This window comes from Notamacropus eugenii, chromosome 4 (assembly GCF_028372415.1).
Source record: "Notamacropus eugenii isolate mMacEug1 chromosome 4, mMacEug1.pri_v2, whole genome shotgun sequence".
In the NCBI taxonomy this organism is placed as follows: domain Eukaryota; kingdom Metazoa; phylum Chordata; class Mammalia; order Diprotodontia; family Macropodidae; genus Notamacropus; species Notamacropus eugenii.
This window is the reverse complement of record NC_092875.1, coordinates 35,858,407-35,884,670: the sequence shown is the minus strand read 5'-3', so window position 1 is coordinate 35,884,670 and position 26,264 is coordinate 35,858,407. Positions and strand designations below refer to the sequence as shown.

The following is a 26,264-nucleotide window of genomic DNA, read 5'->3' as shown; positions in this document are numbered from 1 at the left end:
TGGTAGTTTGATTTTTATAGCACTGAATAAGTAAATTAATTTAGCTAGAACTGTCATTTGTATTGTACTGTCTCAGCCTACCCATGAGCAACTGTTGTTTTTCCACTTACTTAGATCTGACTTTATTTGTGTGAAAAGTGTTTTGTAATTATGTTCATATAGTCCCTGGGTTTGTTTTGGCACATAGACTCCCAGATATTTTATAGTGTCTACCGTAGCTTTAAATGGGATTTCTCTTTCTATCTCTTGCTGTTGGGCTTTGTTAGTAATATATAGAAATGCAGATGATTTATGTGGGTTTATTTTGTAACCTGCAACTTTGCCAAAGTTGTTTATTATTTCAAATAGTTTTTTACTTGATTCTCTGGAATTCTCTAAGGATGTCATCATATCATCTGCAGAGAGTGATAACTTAGTTTCTTCTTTGCCTATTCTAATTCCTTCAATTTCTTTTTTTTCTCTAATTCTACAGCTGACATTTCTAAAACCATACTAAATAGCAGTGGTGACAATGGACATCCTTGTTTCACCCCTGATCTTATTGTAAATGCATTTAGTTTATCGCCATTGCATATAGTATTTGCTGATGATTTTAGGTAGATACTGCTTATTATTTTATGGAAAGTTCCATTTATTCCTATGCTCTCCAGTGTTTTCAATAGAAAAGGGCGTTGTATTTTGTCAAAAGTTTTTTCTGCATCTATTGAGATAATCATGTGCTTTCTATTAGTTTTGTTGTTGATATGTTCAATAATGCTAATAGTTTTCCTAATAATGAACCAGCCCTGCATTCCTGGTATAAATCCTACCTGATCATAATGTATTATTCTCATGATAAGTTGCTGTATTCTTTTTGCTAATATCTTATTTAAAAATTTGCATCTTTATTCATTAGAGAAATTGGTCTCTAATTTTCTTTCTCTGTTTTGCCTCTTCCTGGTTTCAGAACCATATTTGTATCATGAAAAGAATTTGGTAGGACTCCTTCTTCCTCAATTTTCCCATATAGTCTATATAGTATTGGAATTGACTGTTCTTTAAATATTTGATAGAATTGACTTGTAAATCCATCTGGCCTTGGAGATTTTTTCCTAGAGAGTTCAATTTCTTTTTCTGAGATGGGGTTATTTAAGTATTCAACTTCCTCTTCTGTTAATCTGGGCAATTTATATTTTTTAAAATAATCATCCATCTCATTTAGATTGTTGAATTTATGGGCACACAGTTGAGCAAAGTAATTTCTAATTATTGGTTTAATTTCCTCCTCATTGGAGGTTAGTTCACCCTTTTCATTTTTGATATTGGTAATTTGATTTTCTTCTTTCTTTTTTTAATCAAATTGACCAAAGGTTTATTCATTTTATTGTTTTTTTCATAAAACCAACTATTAGTTTTATTTATTAGTTCAATAGTGTTCTTAATTTCAATTTGATTAATCTCTCCTTTGCTTTTCAGTATTTCTAATTTGATATTTACTTGGGGATTTTCAATTTGTTCTTTTTCTAGCTTTTTCAGCTGCATGCCCAATTCATTGATCTCCTCTTTATTTTATTCATGTAGGCATTCAAAAATATAAAGCTTCACCTATGAACTGCTTTTTCAGTATCCCATAAGATTTGGTAGGTTGTCTCATTGTTGTCATTCTCTTGAATGAAGTTGTTGGTTGTTTCTGTGATTTGTTGTTTAACCCACTCATTCTTTAGGATTAGATTATTTAGTTTCCAATTAATTTTTGGTTTATCTTTTCATGGCCTTTTTTCATATATAATTTTTATGTATCATGATCTGAGAAGGATGCTTTGATTATCTCTGCCTTTCTGCACTGGATTGTGGGGTTTTTATGCCCTAATACATGGTCAATTTTTGTATATGTGCCATGTACCACTGAGAAAAAAGTTATATTCCTTTCTATCCCCATTCAATTTTCCCCAGAGATCTATCATATCTACCTTATCCAGAGTTTTATTCACCTCCTTAACTTCTTTCTTGTTTATTTTGAGATTAGATTTATCAAGTTCATAGAGGGGGAGGTTGAGGTCCCCCACTAGTAGAGTTTTGCTGTCTATTTCTTCCTGTAACTCCCTTAACTTCTCCTCTAAGAATTTGGATGCTATACCACTTGGAGCATATATGTTTAGTAATGATATTGCTTTGTTGTCTATGGTGCTTTTTAGCAGGATATAGTTTCCTTCCTTATCTCTTTCATTTAGATCTATTTCTGCTTTTGCTTTATCTGAGATTAGGATTGCTATCCCTGCTTTTTATACATCAGATGAAGCACAATATATTCTGCTCCAACCTTTTGCCTTTACCCTTTATGTATGCCCCCATTTCAAATGTGTTTCTTGTAAACAACATATTATTGGATCATGGTTTTTAATGCATTCTGCTATCTGTCTCCATTTTATGGGAGAGTTCATCCCATTCACATTCACAGTTATGATTACTATCTGTTTTTTTCCCTCCATCCTCTTCCCCACCATTTATGCTTTTAGTTCTCCCTTCTCCCTTCCCCTCTACAATACAGTTTTAATTTTTGACCCCTGCCTCCCTCAGTCTTCCCTCCCTTCTTTCAGGCCCCCTCCCTTTTACTCCCCTTTTTCCTTACTACTTGTTCCCCTCTTTTAGCCTCCCCTCCCTTTTCTTCCCCCCTTTCTCACCTACTGCCTATCAAGCTAGTTAGATTTCTATACTTAACTGAATTTGTTGTTCTGTCCTTGAACCAAATCAGATGAGAGTAAATTTCAAACAATGCTCATCTTCCTCCCCTCTTTCCCTCTACTGTAATATATTTTTGTACCTCTTCCTGTTATGTAGTTTACCTTTTCCTGCCTCCTTCTTTTCACATCTCCCATTACAATTCCTTTGCACCCTTAAATCACATTTTTATCATCATATCATTTACTTTATACCCACTCCCTCTATCTATGTATAACCCTTTGATATATCATAATAAATATTCAATTCTCAAGATTAACAAATAGTATCTTCCCTTGTAGGAATGTAAACAGTTTGCCCATATTGAATAACAGTATTTTCCCCCTGTTTATCTTTTTATGCCTCTCTTGAAACTTGTGTTTGAAGATTGAATTTTCTATTGAGCTCTGGCTTTTTCATTAGGAAGGTCTGGAAATCCCTTATTTCACTGAATGTCCCTCTCCTTGCCTGAAATATTATGCTCAAGTTTGCTGGGTAATTGATCCTTAGTTGTAGTCTCACCTCCTTTGCCTTATGGAATATCCTATTCCAGTCCCTTTGATCTTTTAATGTAGAAGCTTCAAGGTCCTGTGTGATCCTGACTGTAGCTCCTGGATATGTGAATTGTTTCTTTCTGATTGACTGCAGTATTTTCTCCTTCACTTGATAGTTCTAGAATTTGGCAATGATATTCCTTGATGTTTTTAGTTTGGGATCTCTTTCAGGAAATGAATGGTGGATTCTTTTAATGATTATTTTGCTCCCTGGATCTTGGACTTCTGGGCAGTTTTACTTAATTATTTCTTTTAAGATATTGTCCAGGCTCTTTTTTTCATCATGGCTTTCTGGTAAGCCAATAATTCTTAGATTTTTCTCCTGGATCTATTTTCCTAGTCCGTTGTTTTTCCAATCAGATATTTTACATTTTCTTCTATATTTTTATTCTTTAGATTCGGTTTGACTAATTCTTGATGTCTCATAGTCATTAGCTTCTACTTGCCCGATTCTAATTTTTATCAAGTTGTTTTCTTCAATTAACTTTTGCATCCCCTTTTCCATCTGTCCAGTTGTTCCTTTTAAGGAGGCATTTTCTCCAGTTAGGTTTTGTACTTTCTTTTCCATTTGTTCAATTTTCTCAGTTAGGTTTTGTGCTTCCTTTTCCATTTTTCCAATTTTCCTTTTAAATTCTTCCATGATTTCTTTTTTTCATATTTTAAAAATCATTGACCAGTTTTTCTTCTACTTCCCTAATTTGGCTTTTAAAATACTTCTTGAGCTCTTCCAAGAATGCTCTTTGGGCTTGAGACCGGTTCATACTCCCTTTTGAAGTTTCAGATGGGAGTAGAGTCTCAATGTTGCCCTCTTTGGTATTTGTGTTTTGGTCCTTGTCCCCATAGAAAGATTCTATGGTCTTATTTTTTCTGATTTGCTTCTTGCTCATGATGATTGCCTTTTTCCTAGTTTTTGAAGTGGATCTCTGCTTCTGGGGCACAGAGGGCTCTGTCTTGTGTTTAGAACTTGAGGCTTTGTGTATTGTAGCCCCTGGTTCTTTCAGCTAGAGGCTAGAATGCTGTAGCTTACCTTGTACTGAGCTGACTGATGTGCCAAAACAGAGGCTAGGTGAAGTCTTTCAGAGTTTCCCAGGAGTTACCCTGGAGTTAGCTGCATTAGTTGTGGGGGAGGGGTGGTCTGGCCACAGGACGTCTCTTCTTCTGAGCACAGGCAGGCTCAGGGGTTGGTGAACTAGTGTTTGCATTAGTGTCTTCCCTATTCTCCTGGCTGTGCTGAGGCATGCCTGTGTTCTTGGTGTTGACGATTGTGGGCTCCACCCCCATGGGGCTGAGGATCTCCTCCTGGATTAATGAGGTAGGGCTGTCTGGGACAGCTCTGTTCCTGCACTGGTTCCCTTTAGACATGGCAAGAGGGCCCCCTCCCTTTGTGATTTTCCTAGCCTCATGGGCCAAGAGACTGTTTGCCCCTTTGGCTGATCCCACCGTTCCAAAATTATTCCTGGGGAAATATTTTATGGGTTTTTCAAGGTCAACAAGGGTATGATTAGAGCATTTACCGTTCATTTTGCCATCTTGGTTCCCAGATGTTCAAATAGGTTACTTACAGACATTTAATCTGCAAGCTGATCGTCTTAGGAGCAATTGCTGCAGTTACCTGGGGCTCTGCAGCTTTCTCACTTGGTTCCATTGGACTCCCTTCCTGGGCTGATATGCCTGAGATTCTGCAGTGTGGCTGCTGCCTCAGATTGCCTGGGGCTTCCTGCTTAGCTCTGCCATCAATCCCAATTCAGGTTGCTGAAGGAATGACTCTGGGAACGCATCTACTCCCATTTTTCTTGAGTTACATTGAAGGAAATATTCCCTGTTCTCCTAAGAATCAAGCTGTGGAAAGATTCTAGGAGCTCAGCAGAGCAATCTGCCCAGCAGAGATATTATGCTCAGGGAGGAAAAGGGAGGGAGAGCTTTGTGAAAGTCCCACTGGGAAAGAAAAGACATCAAGTCCCTGTCATTCTAGATTTGTTTCCTACAACCATTCTTCCAAAAGATGCTGATCGTATATGTAGAAGAGTGCACCCAAGGCTTGTGGGAGTATTATTAGTTTTGTTGCTACTGTTCTTACTATATCTCAGGGTCATCTTCGGTCATCCTGATCCGTGTCTTGCCACTGAACCCAGATGGCTTTGGAGGAGAAAGTGAGGCTGGTGACTTTGCACAGCCCTCCTTCACTTAAATCTAATTCACTTGCATGTCATGGCATCACCTTCCTGATGTCATGATCCTCTTCAAGAATAAAGAACAAGCAACAACAATCTTACTATGCCATTTTAGTAAATGCTTTTGCTAAGAACTAATTATGTCTGTTGCCTGATTGTTAAAAGGAAGCACACTAATGAGGGCCTGTGAGTTATTGTTTTAGAAGTAGTTATGCCCTACATTCTATACCCTAGGAACTTAAAAATAATATTCCTTCTCTCAGTGCAAAGATTTGAGAGCAAGTTTAGAGAGTACCCTAGAAGTATCCCTATTGTCTCATATGATTTGCTTCTCAAAACAACGTTTTGAGGTAAATATTATTGTTATTTTAATTTTACAGATGAGGAATCTGAAGCTGAGAAGGGTTAAGTGACATCCTAAGTTCATAGCTAGTGTCTTAGGACAAATTCAAACCCAGGTCTTCTTGATTTCAGATTCATCATTCTATCCACCAAGGTGTAGTGTAAAGAGCACAGAATGAGAGAATTTTAGAGTTAGATTGAAACTCGGTGGCACCTGATAAGAATATCTCCTCTAACAGATCTCCTTAGACTCCAAACATCAGGATTTGAATACTGCACCTACTAGATAAAACTTGCTTGACTTTGGGCAAGTCACTTTACCTCCTTAGCTTCATCATCTGTAAGATGATGATGACATGACCTGAACAACTTATTTCTGGGACTTTAGTGAAGAAAGTGCTCCTTACCCTTAAATAACCTTAACCAGCACCTTAAAGTGTTGTAAAAACATGCTAGTACTTGACTGCAATGGGTTCTTGGGGATCACGTCTTAAATGAAGACTTGGGACAAACTCTTCCAAATCACACCATTACTGTCTACTTCTGAGGCATCCAGAAAAACCATGAACTACGTGAAAGATATAACATAGGCTCATATTAGCCAGTATTAAATAAGCAATACTACAAAACTTAAAGCGATTAAAAAAAAAAAGAATTATTTTGTTTTATTATTCAAAAAACCATAGTAAATGCTACCCTTAGGAAATGCAAGAGGGTCTATATAGGCCAGGATCATCTCTCACAGGGCCTAGGGAAACATTTGTTATCCTCTACAACAGTCTCTGTACCTGCAGTGTGACGTTGATTCTAGACTAGACGTTTGACACCTTCCCTTGAATAGGTGCTATGAATTTAACTATTTATACTTATCACCTTATCTGTGAGATCTGTATTCATTTTTATCATTGATGAAGGAAAAGAATTTAAAGACCACTATCCTTTTTCTCTACAGTGTTTGGGAGAGCAATCCATGCTTTAGCTCGAATTAGTGAGGACCTGTGGCTTGACCCAACTGAAAGAGGTGTAAGTAAAAATTAACTTAACAGATCAAATATGAAAGCAAAGGAAATTATTCAAAGATCTTAATCCAAATTCATCATTTACCAGAAGATGAAAAATGTAAGAGAATTACTTTTATTGTTTCAGCTTTTTTCTTTATATCTTTAAAAAAAAACTATTTCCCCCCAAATATAGCTAATTTGAGCCATTCCAGTCAGTAAACATTTATTAAGTGCCTACTATGTGCCAGACACTGTCCTAAGCACTGGGAATACAAAATGTAGCAAAAGACAGTGCCCGCCCTCAAGGAGCTCATGGTCCAATGGGGAACACATCATGCGAACAAATATGTACAAACTAGCAATATGTAAGGATAATTTGGAAATAGTCCACAGAAGAGAGGCACTAGAATTAAGAGTCTTTCTGTAGAATTTGAGGTTTTATCTGGGACTTGAAGGAAATCAGTAGGTGGAAATGAGGAGGGAAAACATTCCAGAGGCTGAGTCAGCAACATGCTTGGAGTCAAGTGATGGAGTCTCTCATTCAAGAAAGAAGCAGGAGGCTAATGTCACAGCACTGAAGAGTATGGGGAGGGGGTTAAAGAAAACTGTGTGGGGCAGGGTAGGGGGAAGTAGGTTATAAAGAATCTTGAACACCAAACAAAGAACTTTTTATTTTATTCTGGAGGTGATAAGGAACCACTGGAGTACACTGAGTGTGGGGGTGACATGGTGCTTTAGGAAAATCACCTTGGTGACTGAACAGATTATGGATTGGAAAAGGGAAAGACGTGTGGCAGACAAACCAACCAACAGGCTTTGCAATAATGCAAAGCAAGTGATTCTGAAAAAATAGTAAAAATGTTCTCTCTTCTATGTTTCTTGTAAGTATTGTCATTATGGTGCTGCCGAGAGTTTTGGTTTGGTTAAAAACAAAAATGCCATGGACTGCAGTCCTTTTCCATGATTCTTCCTTACTAGTTCCATTAATATGCTTATAACACTAGTGCCAGTTATGTTATTTGATAATGCTTGTTATGATATTTGTATACTTGTTTGCAATCCAATTTTGCTCAATAATATGCATGTAAACTGCATTCCTGATATAAATATAAGTAATAATAAAAAAAAAAATAGTCCAAGCATGAAGTGATGAAGGCCCACACCAGGGTGGTGGCAGTGTCAGAGAAGAGGAGATGTGTTTGAGAGATGTTACAAAGGTGAATTCAACAGGCTTAGATAACAGATTGGATATAGGGGGAGGGGGGTAGAGATAGTGAGGAATTGAATATTACTCCTACATTTTGAGCCTGGGGGATTGGAAAGATGGTGTTGCCCTCAACAGTAATAGAGAAATTTAGAACGGATTGAGTGTGTGAATTTAATTTTGGACATGTTGTGTTTAGGGTGCCTACTAGAAATCCGGTCAGAGATGAGTGAAGGATAGTTGGAGATGGGAAACTGGAAGTAAGATTAGAAGTTAGGAGTGGATAAGTAGATTTAACAATTCTCAACATGGAGATGATAATTAAATCCATGGAAGAGGATGAGATCACCCAGCAATATAGTATAGAAGGAGAAAGGAAGAGGGTCCAGGACAGAGCCCTCTGGGACACCTGTGGTTAGTGCTAGATTGTATTTTTGTGTGGATAATACTATGGGAGTGTAGTGGTTGTATATTATAGTTTCATATAGCTACCTAAATTTTAAGATACTAAAATATTAGTTTTCTTCACATCATTTGTGTAAATTCATTTACTGTTTGTTATTTTTTTTTTTCCAGCTTGCTCTTCGGTCTGTGAATTCTTGTAGGTCAGCTTATGCAAGTGTTTTATTCCCAACTTCATTCTTTCAACTGTACCAGTGGTCAGCTACACTTGAAATATGTGACAGTAACATGCCATTGCATCTAAAATGTAAATTGGGAATGAAGGTAAATCATAGTAGACTGAGGGCATTGAGGGTTTTTTTTCCCAGTGCATAATGGGAATATTTGATATGTGGAAGAAAAACATAAAATCTTTATATTTTGGTTTAAATTAGAACATTCGATGCAACAGTCATTTATAAAGGGGTGCCTGCTTCTTGTAAGCTTACTATCCTAGGAGCCAACAACTTGAATGGAATTTATTGGCTAGAAAGAAGATATAACATTTAAACAAGTAACTAATATACAAGGTTTTAGCTTAAAACTGCACTAAAACTTTTGGGACACCTTGTGTTAGCAGTACTTTAGTGGTAGCAAAAAAAAAGGAATATCATCTAGAGACTGGCTAAACATACATGATCATAATAATATTACTGTGCCATAAGAAACAACGATTGTGATGACTACAGAGAAGCATGAAAAGGTTTACACAAAGTAATACAAAGTGAAGTAAGCAGAACCAAGAAGACAGTATACACAATGTTTACAACAACAAAAAGAAAAGTAAAAAAATACTTGAAAACTAATTCTTTGACATCAAACTTGGCCCCAAGTAGAGATTTTAAGATATTAGAAAATACTTTCCTCTTCTCCTCCTCCACTTCTGCAGAAGCAGAACACCATGGGTAAGGAACATATAATGGCAGACTTTTTCAGTATGTTTCTTAGTTTTGCTGAACATTAATTTCTTTCTTCCCCTCCCTCATTTATTATAAGGGATAGCTCTCTGAAAGGAAGGAAGGAAGGAAGGAAGGAAGGAAGGAAGGAAGGAAGGAAGGAAGGAAGGAAGAAAGGAAGGAAGGTGAAGTTTGAGTAGGACCCTTTCAATTCAACCAGAATTTTTGTATTAGAATGCAAGTCTCCCCCTTATGTTTAAGGTTGATACTTCAGACCTTAGGCCAGTTTAATAGCAAGATTCCTTGCCATTGTTTTCTCTATTCAGATAGTCTTAATTGTGTGTGGGGGGTGGGGCATGGAGGGAAGAAAAGGGTCATTCAATGAAGGGGAGGAGAAAAGGCATACCCATAGCAACACCATTTTCTCTACAGATTTCATCCAAATTTCCTCTTTCACAATCAAATAGATCATTCAGGGTATGCTGTCTGTCCACTACAGTGTGAAAATGGGTCACTGGAAGTCTGCAAGGTGCTCAAGTTCACATCTCACAGTCTGTTACTCGCCCCTTAAATACTGTAATTTGATCCCATTGGTGGTGGTGGAGGAACTCATTCAGGAGGCCCCTGACGCATTCCCCCATCACACTTACAGCTAGTTAAAAAACTGATGTTCATTTTCTCTTCCTAACCTCTGTTCTCTCTTAGCAGGAGGAAGACCAGTGATGTCAGCTTCATTTTCTGTTTCCAAGCTCCTAGTCTTTTCTGCTTTTCCATTCACATGAGTATGGAAGGACATTATTTATATGACAGCATGATGTCCCTGGGTTTTGGAAGACCCACAGTTGTCTTTTTCCTAATCAGAAAATGGGTTTTCTCAGCAAATTTACTAATTCCTGAAAGAATCTTCGCTCTCTTTTATGAAACATTTTATTTGTGTATCATTTGAAATTTACATTTAGTTGTTAGTTACTATCTCCAAAAGGAAGCTCACAGGGTTAGGAGTATAAATTCAAACATAGTTTCTTTTTAAAATGACATCTTCCTTATAATGAAATTTAAAATTCTGATTACATATTTTTTTTGTTACAGTCAGTTCTGCCTATATTTAGATGTCTGAATACACTTGAAAGAAATGTAGAAATGTGCAGTATTTTTATGAGTGCTACTACATGCCATGTGATTTTTCAACTCTTCTGCAAACATGGTAGGTATGGTCATAAACTTGTTTTCCTTCTGAGCTTATTTCATGTTTATGATAGTTTCATTATACCTTGGATATTTTTAGCATTAAAAATTACTTTAAATTTAATGATGCAAAAATTGTGCATTGCAGATAACCTAACATCAAAAAATAACACTAAAAAGTCATTTGGTTGTAAAAAATTATTTCTTCATTGAGTAAGATCTAGAGGCACAAGTTCTGCATATACACAAACCAGTCTGAAATGCATTCTGTTGAATTTAGTCATGCAGTTATTCGTTGCTCGCCCAATTTCAGCAGAATGTTTCAGACTAGTGAGTATGTACAGATGGAGAAATACCAAGAAGTAATGAAGTTGGAAGCCACAAAACCCAGACTTCTCAACTTCTAGACCAAATGCTAGTAGTAAAAACTTTTAATTGTAACTACTTTACCTACTTAAATAATGCCATAATAGATTTAGTTATTGTTAATATTGATATACCAAAAAAAATCTCGATAGAAGTGGTTGGGTATTCAATAAATATTTGCTAATTGGTTTTAATGGCTTCTATAGAAAGTCTTGCTACAAAAGTAAACAAGGTACATATTTAAACATAATAACAGTTTTGCATTCAGTAGTCTGGTGGAAGAACATTGTTTCAGAATGGCGTGAGTTAGAATGTGCCATCATTTTTTATTGTTGCTCTTAAAGATTCAACCAATAATGAACACGTAAATATATTTAGAAATTTTGTATCTGCTAAACTTTTTTGATGTCTTAAGACAACCTTACTAAAGAGGTAGTCAAGAAGTCAGGACATCACACCCAGTTGCAAGAAAATATCTTTGTTTTAAAAGGAATTTGAATAATGCTGTTTTGGTCAGACAATGATGTGTTTCGTGATGTCCACTAGAGAGCGATAAATACATTTTAAAAAATGGTTCCTCTGCTGTAGGTGATATATACCTGGAAAATAATAAATATGCTCCTACAATTTTAGAGGTATCAGAATAGGTTTGTTTTGCCAGATCTCTGATTTCATTGGTGTAGGAAACACAGCATTAGAAAACTCCTTTGGCCAAAACAGATTAATGACTTCTTTGCAAAGTCCTTAGTCTTAGAGGGTTCTCTACAGTACTGAGAGGTATATATTTATATATACCGCTCTCTATATGTATATTATACTTGCTTTCATTGCACACACACACACACACACATATCCCTACAGTTTCCTAGATACTAATGGTCTAATACTTTTTTCTAGCTTTATACTAATTTTCTAATAATAAATAATATAAAACACTAGCTTTCTAGTATTACTAGATACTAGTTGCATCAGTGAGTTTACCAATAAGGAAAATGTAACATTAGCTTGTCCATATGTATGTGTGTGTGTTAGTGTGTGTGTGTTATATGTGTTGTTGTTGGTCATTTGTTTTTAATGAGGACAAATGACATCATGGGTGATGTCTTGACTTGGACGTGAAATGAATTTACATGAGGCAGAGTTGCACAGTCATCAGTCTCACTCTTTCTTCCTGAATCATCAAAGTCCAGTGGCAGGACAAAAGTCAAGACAACTGGCAATGGCCCAGGATGTAGTGGATGACCTTGGTGTCTTTGATGTTTGATCACGATCTAAGCGCTCTTTGCTTCTTACTTCAGCTGCCTTCCTGGCTGATGAAACAAATTGTTCTTATCCACCCATTCTACCAGGAAAAGTCTTTACATGCTTGGGGAAGACAGTCCCTTAATTCACTCACTGACAAGTTGGAGGCCTTTTGGATACCCTCAACCTGTTTTGAACTGTCTGCTGATATGTTTTACTAGGGTGTGGCCACTGCACATACTACAGCTTTTTTGGGTTATAATATTTAATTTTTCACAATTACATGTAAATTTTTTTAACATTCATTAAAAAAAAATTCTGAGTTCCAAATTCTTTCCTCCATTTCCTCCCTCCTACTTGAGAAGGTAAGCAATTTGATATAGGTTGTACATGTGCAGTCATGCAAAGCATATTTCCATGTTAGTCATGTTGTGTAAGAAAATATGGACCAAAAAACCCCATTGCTTTTTTTTAAAATTTATGTATTTAACTTTTAACATTCATTTTCACAAAATTTTGGATTCCAAATTTTCTCCCCATTTGTCCCCTCCCCCCACCCCAAAACACCGAGCATTCTAATTGCCCCTATCACCAATCTGCCCTCTCTTCTATCATCCCTCCCTTCCCTTCTCCCCATCTTCTCTTTTGTCCTGTAGGGCCAGATAACTTTCTATACCTCATTACCTATATTTCTTATTTCCTAGTAGCAAGAACAGTACTCGACAGTTGTTCCTAAAACTTTGAGTTCCAACTTCTCTTCATCCTTCCCTCCTCACCCATTCCCTTTGGGAAGGCAAGCAATTCAATATAGGTCATATCTGTGTAGTTTTGCAAATGACTTCCATAATAGTCTTGTTGTGTAAGATTGACTGTATTTCCCCCCATCCTATCCTGCCCCTCATTGCTTCTATTCTCTCTTTTGATCCTGTCCCTCCCCAAGAGTGTTGACTTCAGATTGCTCCCTCCTCCCATTGCCCTCCCTTCCATCATCCCCCCCACCCTGCTTATCCCCTTCTCCCCCACTTTCCTGTACTGTAAGATAGGCTTTCATACCAAAATGAGTGTGCATTTTATTCTTTCCTTTAGTTGAATGTGATGAGAGTAAACTTCATGTTTTTCTCTCACCTCCCCTCTTTTTCCCTCCACTAAAAAGTCTTTTGCTTGCCTCTTTTATGAGAAATAATTTGCCCCATTCTATTTCTCCCTTTCTCCTCCCAATATATTTTTCTCTCACCACTTAATTTCATTTTTTTATGATATGATCCCATCCTATTCAATTCACTCTGTGCTCTGTGTGTGCATGTGTGTGTGTGTGTGTGTGTGCGTGTGTGTGTGTATGTGTGTGTGTGTGTGTGTGTGTGTGTGTGTGTGTGTGTGTGTGTGTAATCCCACCCACTACCCAGATACTGAAAAGTTTCAAGAGTTACAAATATTGTCTTTCCATGTAGGAATGTAAACAGTTTAACTTTAGTAAGTCCCTTATGACTTCTCTTTGCTATTTACCTTTTCATGCTTCTCTTCATTCTTGTGTTTGAAAGTCAGATTTTCTTTTTAGCTCTGGTCTTTTCATCAAGAATGCTTGAAAGTCCTCTATTTCATTGAATGACCATTCCCCCCCTGTTTTGCTGGATAGGATTCTTGGTTTTAATCCTGATTGTATTTCCACAATACTAGATTTGTTTCTTTCTGGCTGTTTGCAATATTTTCTCCTTGACCTGGGAGCCCTGGAATTTGGCTACAATATTCCTAGGAATTTTCCTTTGGGGATCTCTTTCAGGAGGCAATTGGTGGGTTCTTTCAATATTTATTTTACCCTCTGGTTCTAGAATATCAGGGCAGTTTTCCTTGATAATTTCTTGGAAGATGATATCTAGGCTCTTTTTTTGGTCATATCTTTCTGGTAGACCCATAATTTTTTAAATTGTCTCTCTTGGATCTATTTTCCAGGTCAGTTGTTTTTCTGATGAGATATTTTGCATTATCTGCTATTTTTTCATTCCTTTAGTTTTTTTTTGTAATCTCTTAATTTTTCATAAAGTCATTAGCTTTGATCTGCTCCATTCTAATCTGTGAGGAATTATTTTCTTCAGTGAGCTTTTGGACCTCCTTTTCCATCTGGCCAGTTCTGCTTTTTAGGGCATTTTCCCCATCATTGGCTTTTTGAATGTCTTTTGTCATTTGAGTTAGTCTATTTTTTACAGTGTCATTTTCTTCAACATTTTTTTGGGTCTCCTTTAGCAATCAGTTGATTCATTTTTTCATAATTTTCTTGCATCTCATTTCTTCTCCCAGTTTTTGCTCTACTTCTCTTACTTGATTTTCAAAATCCTTTTTGAGCTCTTCCATGGTCTGAGACCAATTCGTATTTTTCTTGGAGGTTTTGGATGGAGGAACTTTGACTTTGTTGTCTTCTGTTTGCATGTTTTCATCTTCCTTGTCACCAAAGTAAGAATCTATAGTGTGATTCTCTTTTTGGTTTTTGTTCATTTCCCCAGCCATTTACTTGCCTTTTGAGCTCTTTGTCAAGGGAGATCTCTGCTTCCAGTGGGGGTGGCAGTGTACTGTCAGTCACTTGATTCCCCCACAATCTGTAGGCCTAGAGCTCCAGAAACAGTCATTGTTTTTGCCCCTGCTGCTGCAGGTTCCTCTGCCCCCTTCCCCCTCTGCCACCCTGGAGCTGGGGCCAGACCACTCTACTCTCCCACACTGGTCCCACAGGCTTTTTCCACTGACCTTCCAATTTGTCCTCTGCATTTTGGAGTTTTCAAGTCTGGAAAGTGCCACAGGCTCTAGAGATTCAGTCTCCCCAAGGTCTTCTCAGGTCCTCTCTGTGCTGGTATGGCCCATGATGGACTGTGCCCTGCCCCCTGTGTGGCATGATAGACATTTCCCAGCAACCTTCGAGGCTGTCTTGGGCTGGAGCTTTGCTTCACTCTGTCATTCTGTGGGGTCTGCAGCTCCAGAATTTGTTTAGAGCCATTTTTGACAGGTGTTTGGCTGGGTTGGGGGCAGCACTCTAGAAAGTGCATGCTATTACTCTGCCATCTTGGCTCCCTAGAGCATTTTTCTATATGACTATAGATAGCTTTGATTACTTCATCTGAAAACTGCCTATTAATATGCTTTGTTCAGTTATGCATTCTGGAATGACTTGTATTCTTAAAAATTTGATTCAGTTCTCTACAAATTTGAGAAATAAAGCCTTTATCAGAGAAACTTGCTATAAAATTTTTTCACAGTTTTTATTACTGTGTATTTCTATTTTCCCCATTTATCTCTCTCTCTCCCCCCCCCATTTTGCCCCTTCTATCCTCGAAAGTGTTTTGCTTTTGACTACCAGCTCCCCCAATCCACCCTCTCTTCTATCAGCCCCACCCCTTCTTTTGACTTCGTACTTTTCTGTAGAGTAAAATAGATTTCTATACCCAACTGAGTGTCTATGTTATTCCCTCTTTGAGCCAATTCTGATGAGAGTAAGATTCATTCCATTTTCCCCTCCACTGTGAAAGCTCTTTCATACCTCTTTTATGGGAGATAATTTACCGCATTATATCTCCACTTTCTCCCAGTGTATTCCTCTTTCTCACTCCATTTTATTTTTGTAGATATCACACATTCAACTCACATCTGTGCCTTCTGTATACTCCTAAGTATCTTGACAATATGAGACTTATTAGGAATTACAAGTATCATCTTCCCATGTAGGAATGTAAACAGTTTAACTTTATTGAATCCCTTATGATTTATCTTTCCTGATTACCTTTATATGCTTCTCTTATGTTTTGCATTTGAAAGTCAAATTTTTTTTATTCAGCTCTGATCTTTTCATCAGGAATGCATGAAAGTCCTCACTTTCACTGTATATCCATTTTCCCTCTCAGTTTTGCTGGGTAGGTGATTCTTGATTGTAATCCTTGCTCTTTTGCCCTCCCAAATATAATATTCCAATCCCTTTAATACTTTAATGTAGAAGCTGCTACTTCTGCTATTATCCTGATATCTTAATATTCCTGGGAGTTTTCATTTTGGATCTCAGGAGGTGGATCAGTGAATTCTTTGAATTTCTATTTTACCCTCTGGTTCTAGAATATCAGGGAATTTTTCCTTGATAATTTCTTGAAAGATGATGTCTAGACTCCTTTTTTATTATGGCTTTTAGGTAGTCTAATAATTATTAAATTATCTCTTCTTGGTCTATTTTCTATATCAGTTATTTTTTCTGATGAGATAGTTCACATTTTCTTCTATTTTTTTCCTTCTTTTCATTTTGTTTTATTGTTTCCTTACTCAATTCTAATTTTTAAGGAATTATTTTCTTCAGTTAGCTTTTTTTTTTTAACCTCTTCCATTTGGCCAATTCTGCATTTTATGGAGTTCTTCTTGTCAGTGGGTTTTTGTATCTCTTTTACCATTTGGCCTATTCTGTTTTTTTAAGGTGGTATTTTTTTCAGTATTGTTTTATGCCTTCTTTACTATGGTATTTACTTTTTTCATGATTTTCTTGCATTACTTTCCCCAGTTTTTCTTTCACCTGTCTTACTTGATTTTTAAAATCCTTTTTGTGCTCTTCTAAGAATTATTTTTGTGCCTAAAACCAATTCACGTTTTTCTTTGAAGCTTTGGATGGAATAGTTTTGACTTTGTTGTCTTCTTCTGAGTTTGTGCTTTGATCTTTTTTGTTATAGTAACTTTCTATGATTAGGGTCTTCCTTTTTTGCTATTTTTCCAGCCCATTTTTTGACTTTTAACTTGATGTTAAAGTTGGGCTTTGCTCCTAGGATGGAGGAGGGTACTGTCCCTAGCTTCAGGTTTTTGTGCAGCTATTTTCAGAGCCACTTCTAGGGTTCTGTAACTTTTCACTTCTTGCAAGGTGTTATGATCTGAGGAGAGATGTGTTTACTACAATTCTGGCCTGTGCCCTGGTCTATGAGCTATCACAAGCTTTTCTGCCATGAAACTGTGACCAGGTTCCCTGCTCCCTTGCCACAAGTTCTGGTGTGCTCCCCTTTGCCACAAGCTCTTTTTTTTCCTAGGACTGTGACCCAGGACTTCAACCCAGGTCCACAAATGAGCAATAAAACAGAATCCTGTACCCAGTGCCAGTAAAAAGACCCCTATAATCTTGTGACCAGTTGTCCAACCTCTTTACTGTGTTTGGGATGAAAGCCCTAGAAGCTGCCATCACTGATTCAATTGTCCCCAAGGCCTGTTTCTTGCTTGCCTTTCCTGGGCATTGCCTGCACTAGACTGTGGACTCTCACTCTCATTCCAATGTGACAGACCTTTCTGCCATCCTTCTAAGTTGTCTTGGGTTGGAAAATTGTTTCACTCCATTCTTTTGTTGGTTCTGCCACTCTAGAATTGGTTTTGAGGCCTTATCTTAAAGTTGTTTGGTGGGGAGTTTGGAAGAGTCCCTGCCTTTTCACTGCTGTCCTACCAAAGGATCCTACTTTCCTGTGCTACAGTTTCTTGGAGCCACAGGTGATAGTTGGATGAAGGTAGATACCAAAGGTGGATTAAGAAGCCCTGCAAAGAACTCAGTAAGCCCTCATACCAGAGGTGCTAGTCTTCCCTGAACACCACATATACATATATATGTACTAGCTACATTAGACGTATATATGTGTGTAGATATGTGTGTGTGTGTGTGTGTGTGTGTGTGTGTGTGCGCGTGCATCTCACAAGCAGGAATTGACCTCAGGTATTCTTGACAATGAGGCTAGTTCTTTATTCACTCTACCATGTTGCCTCTTAAGGTAGACTCTATTTTGGATTTTTTTTTTTTAAATGTACTCTCTTTGAAGCTGATGGATCTGCGATTTCATCAATGTGGGGTGATTCCTTCCTGTGGTGTTGATTACAGCCTATCTGTGAGTCTTGTTCTCACATCATTTTTGTTCATGTCCTTTTTGTGTGGCCTCATTAGGGCACTTCAACCTGGCCGGAAGGCTGGAGCCCTTCCTCAGGCTCTTTGAATGTTTTTTAGCTCTCAATGAGTATCAAGCAAGGACCACTGGAGGGTAACACCAACTTGTCCATCTGTTATTTTTGTTCTTCCCAGTGCTTCTACCAGTTATTCAAAGGGTCATAGGATTCAGAGCTAGAAGGGATCTTGGAAGTTGTTCAGTCATAAATAAATATTTAGTAAATGTTTACTCTGTACCATATACTTTGCTGTGTATTGGTGTCTAATCCTCATTTTGCCTTTAAGCAACTCCTGTAAGTTAATTATCATGTACACATTCATTTGGAACTTCAAAATGTTAAGTGATTACTTTGTGCTCTTTTGTAGGTATTATAAAAACTCATTATCTGTCTTTTCAAGAGTCTGAGCCTTTACAAGCTGTTTTTGCAAAGAATATGTGTCCTAATATATTGAAGGTTCAGTCAAGGTAATTATTCTGTCTATATCTCTCAGTCTTGGTCTCTATCTGCCTCTGCCTCTTCATTTTTCACTCTCAAATACTGAAAGAACTTTGGTCCCAGATTAAATATTCATGACCTATAGTTTCCAAGTCTGTTACAGTTTTTGAGGTTATAGTAAATAGCTAAGAGACATCAGAGCAAGAGGATTTGAGGAATACACCTTAAGAAGAATAAATTTAAAGTAAAAGCTACCTAATTGTAGAATTCCTCAACCTTTTGCTAGAAAGTATCTTAAAAGTTATCTCATCTGTGTGGTTTTGTACAGAATGTTTAATTTCCCCCTAATAGGGGAAGAACTTTTTAATAAAACATTCCCTTTACTTGAAACCTAACCACACACAACTCTTTGGATTTAATTAAGTAGATTTTTAAAAATCACATTTGTCATATGATTTTGGGAGAAATGCTTAATCTCAGAGTATCTTAGTTTTCTGTTGCAAATTTGGTTTCAACATAGGATTATTTTTGAGGTATGAGTTGGACTAAATTCTACTGAGGTTACTTTATTTTTAACTTCTGTGATTCTACGAATCTACATCAAATTTTTCAGTTAAAAAGTCAATCGTTAAAAATGAATTACTGGGGAAAGGATTCTGGGAAGATGGTGGTGTAGGTCAGAAAACTTTTGGTTCTCCAAATTTCCTCCACAAGAAAAGACAGAACATCGTCGTAGAGGCAACATAAAGCAGTAGAAATAAACAAAAGTCGAGGTAAAGCAGTTTTCCTCCTAAGACAACCTGAAAAGACCCCAAGAAAGAACCAACTTCCACGGATAGAGGTTTGGCCTGAGTGAAGTGCAGACGCCTCCAAGCAGACTCATTGAATCAGCCAACAATGATCCCTGCAGGAAGTTGATTCAAGAGGTGTCAGGGAGGCAGACAGCCCTAAAGCCTGAGGAACTTCTACCTTGGACAGTGTGGGGTGTGGACGTCTGAGTAGGGAAAGATTGAAGACCCCTCTGCTGTCATGGGATGCCAGAGTCAGCTGTGCTAACCAGAGCTGTCCCTGGTTATAGCAAGTACATGACTGGTGAGCATGGTGGCAGAGGGTTGGGAACCCTAATGGTTCCCATTGGGCTGTGGGCACTTGCAGAAGAGTGAAGTTCCTACTTTCAGTTCTGGGGCAGAAGTGAAAACTGAACTTTGCAGCCCCAGGAGGGACCACAGAGAGCAAGAACATTTGCAGGACTGTGTAGCTGGGGGCCCTAGTCATGGCTTAGTGGTAGAGATGAGTGTCCAAGGTTGGGTTCATAGCAGAGCTCAAAAAATAACAGTAAGAAGGACCTGAGGCTATTCTTCACCCTGATTACAATAATAAAGCTGCTAAAAGTCAAATAAAACAAAATAAAAATGAGTAAGCAAAAAAGAAAGAACCCAAGCACAGAGAGCTACTATGGAGTCATTTTCAGAGGAAGACTGTGAAGTTTAAAAAAAAACAATCCTACTTCTAAGATGTCAAATGGTCACAAACCCAAAAAGAATTCTTAGAAGAACGTAAAAAAGACTTCAAAAATCAAATAAGAGAAATAGAGGAAAAATTGCAGGGGGAGGAGAAGTCAGAGCAAGAAGATCAAGAAAATTGTTTTTAAGAAAATTATACAATTGGAAAAAGACATCCTAAAACTTAAGAAAGAAAATAACTCCTTGAAAAGTAGAATTAGGCAAGGGGTAAAAATGACATTATAAGACACCAAGAAATAACAAAATAAAATCAAGAGAATGGAAAAATAGAAGAGAATGTGAAACACCTCATCAGAAAAACAACTGATCTGGAGAAAAGATCAAGGAGAGACAATATAAGCATTATTGGACTACCTGAAAGTTACATAAAAAAAAAAAGAACCTTGAGGAAGTATTACAAGAAATTATTAAGGAAAATTGCCATGAAGTTCTAGAACAAGAGCATAAAGTAGAAACAGAAAAAAAAATCCACCAATTATCACCTGAAGGAGATTCTGGGAATATCATAATCAAGTTTCAGAGCTTCCAGGTTAAGGAGAAAATATTACAAGCAGCAAGGGAAAAAAAAGCAATTTAAATACTGGGGAGCTACAATTGGTATCACACAAGATCTAGCAGCTTCTGCATTAAAAGACCATAGGTCTTGGAATACTATATTTCAAAAAGAAAAAGAGCTGGGGTTGTGACCAAAAGCTACCTACCAAAGTTGAGTACAGTTATCCCTTCCACATTACTGGTGTTAGGGGTGCAGTGCCCCCCAAATCTGAAAAATCCACATAAAAATTTTTGACCCTCCCTTAGTACCAGAGAAATCTGATTTTTTTCTTTTGTGGAGTATTTACAGTATCTTATTATAAAATTTGGGTTAAGTATTTGATCATAGGCTCTGTGTTGTCTGCTGGCCTTCTTGTATTGTTTATATCTTCTGCAAAACTCTCCCAAAGTTCCCATTTAGTTTCTCATGCCAATCCAGGATATATCAAAACCCTGAAGGAGAAAGTTACAACACGGAAGGGATAGATAACTGTGTCATCCTGAACAGAAACAAAATGGATATTTAATGAACTGAAAGACTTTCAGGTATTTGTAACAAAAAGACCAGAACTCTCTGGAAAATTAGACATATAAGATCCAGGAGAAACATAAAGGTAAACATTAAAGGGACTCAATAAGGTCAGACAATTTGCTTATGTGTGAAAATGTTTTCAGGACTCTTCAGACTGTCATCATTACTTGGGTAGTTTGAAAGAAAGGCTTGGGCTGAACTGAGTATGATGGAGGGATTCTAAAAAATAAAACTAGGTAGAGAGAGGTAAAAGAGAGCAATTATCTCATGCAAATGAGACATGAAAGGAAAGACTGACACAGAGGAAACCAGTGGGGGTGGAGGGCTGGTAGTGCTAGAACCTTACTCTCATCACATCTGAGTTAAAGAGGGAACAACATATATATTTAGAAAGGTATAAAAGTATTATAAATTTATAAAGAAATGAGAGTGAGAGGACAGGATAAGGGAGAGACTTTCTGAAAGGTTGTGTAGATTAACAATTAGAAGGATAGGGGGAGAGGATAAGGTTGGGATTAAGGTTATGGTTAGGAGTAAATTAGATGTTTGAGGAGGGATAGGGCAAATAGGGTTTAATAAATGGAGGGAAATACAACTAATAATTATAACTTTGAATGTGAATGGGGTGAATTCACCTATAAAAGGGAAATAGATGACAGAATGGATTAAAAATTAGAATCAATATGTTGTTTACAAGAAACACAATTAAAAATGAAAGATACAGAGTTAAAATAAAGGGCTGGAATAGAATTTATTATGCTTCCACAAATGTGAAAAAAAGGCATAGCAACCATGATCTCAGACAAAATTGAAGTTAAAATAGATTTAATTAAAATAGATAAACAGAAAAACTACACTATGTGTCACCAATATTAACCAATGTTGTTTTAGAAATACTAGCAATAGCAATAAGAGAAGAAAATGAAATTAAAGGAATGAGAATGAAAAATAGGGTAATAAACTATTTTTTGTAGATGGTATGATGATATATTTGGACATATCCTAAAGATTCAGCTAGCTAAAAAATTAATTTCAACACAGTAGTAAGATATAAAATAAACCCACATAAATCATGAGCATTTTTATATGTCACCAACCAGAAGAGATAGTAAGAGATACTGTTTTTTAAAATAATTATAGATAGTATAAAATGCCTGGGAATATACTCTGTCTAAACAGACCCAAGAACTACAGGAACAGACTTAAAAAACTTTTAATACAAATAAAATCAGATGTAAATAATTGGAGAAATATTAATTGTTCATAGGTAGTCAAAAGCAACATAATAAAAAATGTCAGTTTCACTTTATTTATTCAATGTCATCCCAATTATATTACCAGAAATTATTTTACCAACTTAGAAAAAATAAGAAAATTCATTTGGAAGAACAAAAGACCAAGAATTTCAATGAAACTAATGAAAAAATGTAAAGGAAGAAGCTCTAGCAATACCAGATTTTAAACTATATTATAAGGGAGTAATTATCATCAAAACTATCTGGTACCAACTAAGAAATAGGTAGATTGTTGGAACAGAGTAGACATACAAAATACAGTAGTAGATGATTATATCAATCTTGTGACAGCAACCTGACAAATATAAATATTCAAGTTTTGGGAATAAGAATTCACTGAACATAGAACATTATCTTAAAACACTTACGAAGACAAGGTCAAAATGAATACACAACATAGATATAAAGGGAGATACAAGAAAATAAAAAGTATGGAACATATCAACATATAGACTTATGGATAGGAGAACAATTAATGTATAAACAAGAGAGATAAAAAGCATTGTGCGGTGTAAAGTAGATATTTTCAATTACATTAAATTAAAAGGATTTTGTACAAAGAAAACCAATGTAGCCAAGATTAAAAGGAAAGCAGAAAATTGGGGAAAACATCTTTATAGTCTCTCAGATAAAGGTTTCATTTCTCAGATATATAAAGAACTTTGTCAAATTTATAAGAATATGAGTCATTCCCCAAATGATAGTCAAAGGATATAAACAAAGACTTTTTCGGTGAAGAAATCAAAACTATATATAGCCATATGAAAACATGCTATAAATCATAATTGATTACAGAAATGCAAATTAAAACAACTTTGACATATCATCTTACATTTATTAGACTGGCTAAAATGATAGATGCCTTTCATTTGGGGAATGGCTAAACAAATTGTGGCATATGATTGTGATGGAATACTACTGTGCTACAGGAAATGATGAGCTGGTGGATTTTAGAAAAACATGGAAAGACTAGCATGAAGTAATGAAAAGTGAAACAAGAAATACCAAGAGAACAGTGTAAATAATAACAGAAATATTGCCCTAAGAACAACGTTGAATGATTGACTTTTTTTTGACTAGGTAAAAGAGACCACTTTTTGCCTCATTTCTTACCTATCCTTAATTTTTGAATGGGCATTGTCTCAGACAAACTGAGACCTGGGCCAAGGTCTTCCCACTGCCTCTGGGGCCATTTCCAGTTGTTCTGATCTGTATGTTGCCACTGAACCCAGATAGCTCTGGAGGAGAGAGTGAGGCTGGTGACATTGTACAGCCCTGCCTCACTTAAATTCAGTTCATTTGCAAGTCAACCTTCCTGATGTCATTGGGACTCTTTGAGAACCCAGGATAAACAACAACTGTGTGAAACTCTTTTTTTGGTCTTTTTGCACTTAAGTTCAAAATGAATAAAAAAATTAAAAAAAAAAGAATTCCCTTTTACTTCCTTCTTCTGCCGAGCATGTAAAGAAATAGCCAACTAATCTATTTCATAGAGAAATGACTAGAATTTTTTTCCTCTTGGATATTTCATCTATTCATTCAATAAGCTTATATTAAATTCCTCCAATGTGCCAAGCACTATGCTAAGTGTTAGGGACACAAAGAGGAAAAAGTCTTGTGTTCTACAGAAGCTTACTGTACGTGGTGGGAAAACATCATGTACACAAATAGGCATCTACAAAATATGGACAAGTCAATGCACAGTGATTCAGGGGATTGTTGAGGACAAGAGCTCTAAAGTAGGTTAGAGTAAAGATAAAGCCTTGTGTATTTATACTAGATAAAATCTTTAATGATGTTGTCAAGAATGGAATGAGATTTCTGGGAAAGTGATACAAAAATGGGAACACACATGCCAAATATAAATATATTTAATATTATCCCAAGATTTTAGGATTTTGGAAAAGGAACTTAGAGAGATGCCCAACCCTGCTTTGCCAAGGATTACAGGAAAGATTGCACTAGAACACAAAAGAGTTCATATTTTCAGTCTAAGCCCCTGTGATGCCACACCACACTAGTCATCTTCAGGAGGCAGTACAAGATCAGTAGTTTTAAAATTCAGTTATATGTGTGATTAACTCTTTTCATGATATTTTATTCTGCTGCTTTATTAAGGCTGCTGTGGGTTTAAAATATTTTAATTAATGACATTTTGTTGTTTTTGTGGTTTCCCATGAAGAATATAATTTTTTGAAATATACAATAAAATATTCAAATATGAAGAAGATAATTCACAGTCATTCTTTTGTTGCATGAAAATTTAAAAATCTGAACCATTACAGCCCATATTGTGAGGTAAGGATTGAATTAACAGTTGGTGATGTAATTTGTTTTTGTTTGTTTTCCAATTAACTTTAATATGGTTCACTGTTCTTAGGTTGTTGGCTGATATAATGATTCATTTTCCATTGAGTCAAGAAGAAATTACTTTAGCTGTGACACCAGTAAAAGTTTGCTTTAAGAGCTATATTGAGGATGAAATAGGTAAGAAGTACCTTTTAATAATGCTTTTGTAGATAATTTTGAGATTAAGCCAATTAGAAATTATACATATAGATTCAGAGTTTTTAAAATAATTAACATATGCAAATCAAATGAAGATTTTTGGAAAGGGAAGGTAGATAGATTCATCCAAATTGGAACTTAAATTGGGCGCTACTTTTAAGTTGATCTTGGGTTACTGGAAAGGAAACAAATGCAGTAGTAATGACTTTGCCAGTAGTGGGGAAAGATTCAGTATGTTTTCTTTTACTTTTATAGTCCAGATAAAGGTATTTTATGCAAATGAAATTAAGTTTTCAATTCCCATTTTTTTTTTAAGAAAAAAATTTTGGCCAAGGTATAAGTGGGGTGCACTTTCTAGATGGAAGGGAAAGGAAAAAAAATGAAAGTACATAAAAGCATGTATCCCAAAAGGTTTGCTAATGGGATAGAGGAGCTTAAAGACAGTGTAATAGAATCAGGGGTTTGGAGCTATCAAGAACATGTGCCAGCATCTTTTCAGCACAACAGCTAGATTTAAGCTCCTTGACCAAAGAAAAGAACAAGCACAAAGGAAGAAACTATATTTGTTTTAAAATGAGAAACTCGCAGAACCAGGGCTTCAGATGGTTGGATCAGATTCAGTGCCTTTTTTTGGTAGTGATAGGGAGGGTGGGAAGATGAATACCAAGCTGGCAAATGTACTGCTTTCATTTGCATGAGGCCACTTTGGAATAGGCCCCAGTGCAGCCAGTTAGGACCTGAATGCCTGGCATTGCTCACAAAAACAGCGTAAGGATCGAGGGTTTGTGCCCCGCCTGCTGTGTCATTTCTTTAGCTTAGCCTTTGACCCAAACATCATGGAATCACAGATGTAGAGCTAAAAGGAACCCAGGCTCCTGGTCTAAACCAGTCTCTCACTTTAGAAAAGAGAGAATCGAGGCTTAGAGAGAATAAGAGTCTTGCCTATGACCTGCATGCCTTGGGCCTCAGGCCTGTGGGCTTAAACACAGTTCCTCTGACTCCAAATCTAGTAGCTTTTTTCATTGTCCCACACTGCTTCTTGACTATGGAGAATAACACAAGTCCTTACTGTTTGTGTTAAAAAAAATATATCTTGAAAGTCCACCTCTTTTTTTAATTTAATTTAATTTTCAATTATCAGACATTTAATTTTCCCTCCTCCACGCTGCCCTTCCCTAGAAGGAAAAGAAAAGAAAAAGAAAACAGAATTAGTAATTACAACTTGCAGCTAGTAATTATAGTCAAGCAAGATAAATTCCCATATTGAAAAATGAATTTCTCATTTTTCATATTTAATCAAATCATCTTTCTTTCAGGAAGTGGGTAGCATTCATTGTCACTGGTCTTCAGGAATTATAATTGATCATTGTATGGATCAAAGTTCTTGGATCTTTTAAAATTATTCATTTT

The 26,264-nt window shown here is 36.5% G+C and overlaps 1 protein-coding gene across 1 annotated transcript in view; it reads left to right on the top strand.

Moving 5' to 3' along the window:
- The window catches only part of RAD9B (RAD9 checkpoint clamp component B), a 55,116-nt gene that overhangs the window by 3,318 nt on the left and 25,534 nt on the right, over positions 1-26,264 (top strand). The window contains 5 exon segments of the mRNA XM_072600479.1: positions 6,717-6,787; positions 8,546-8,695; positions 10,396-10,510; positions 18,392-18,491; positions 24,727-24,833. Coding sequence (XP_072456580.1) covers positions 6,717-6,787; positions 8,546-8,695; positions 10,396-10,510; positions 18,392-18,491; positions 24,727-24,833 — 543 coding nt within the window.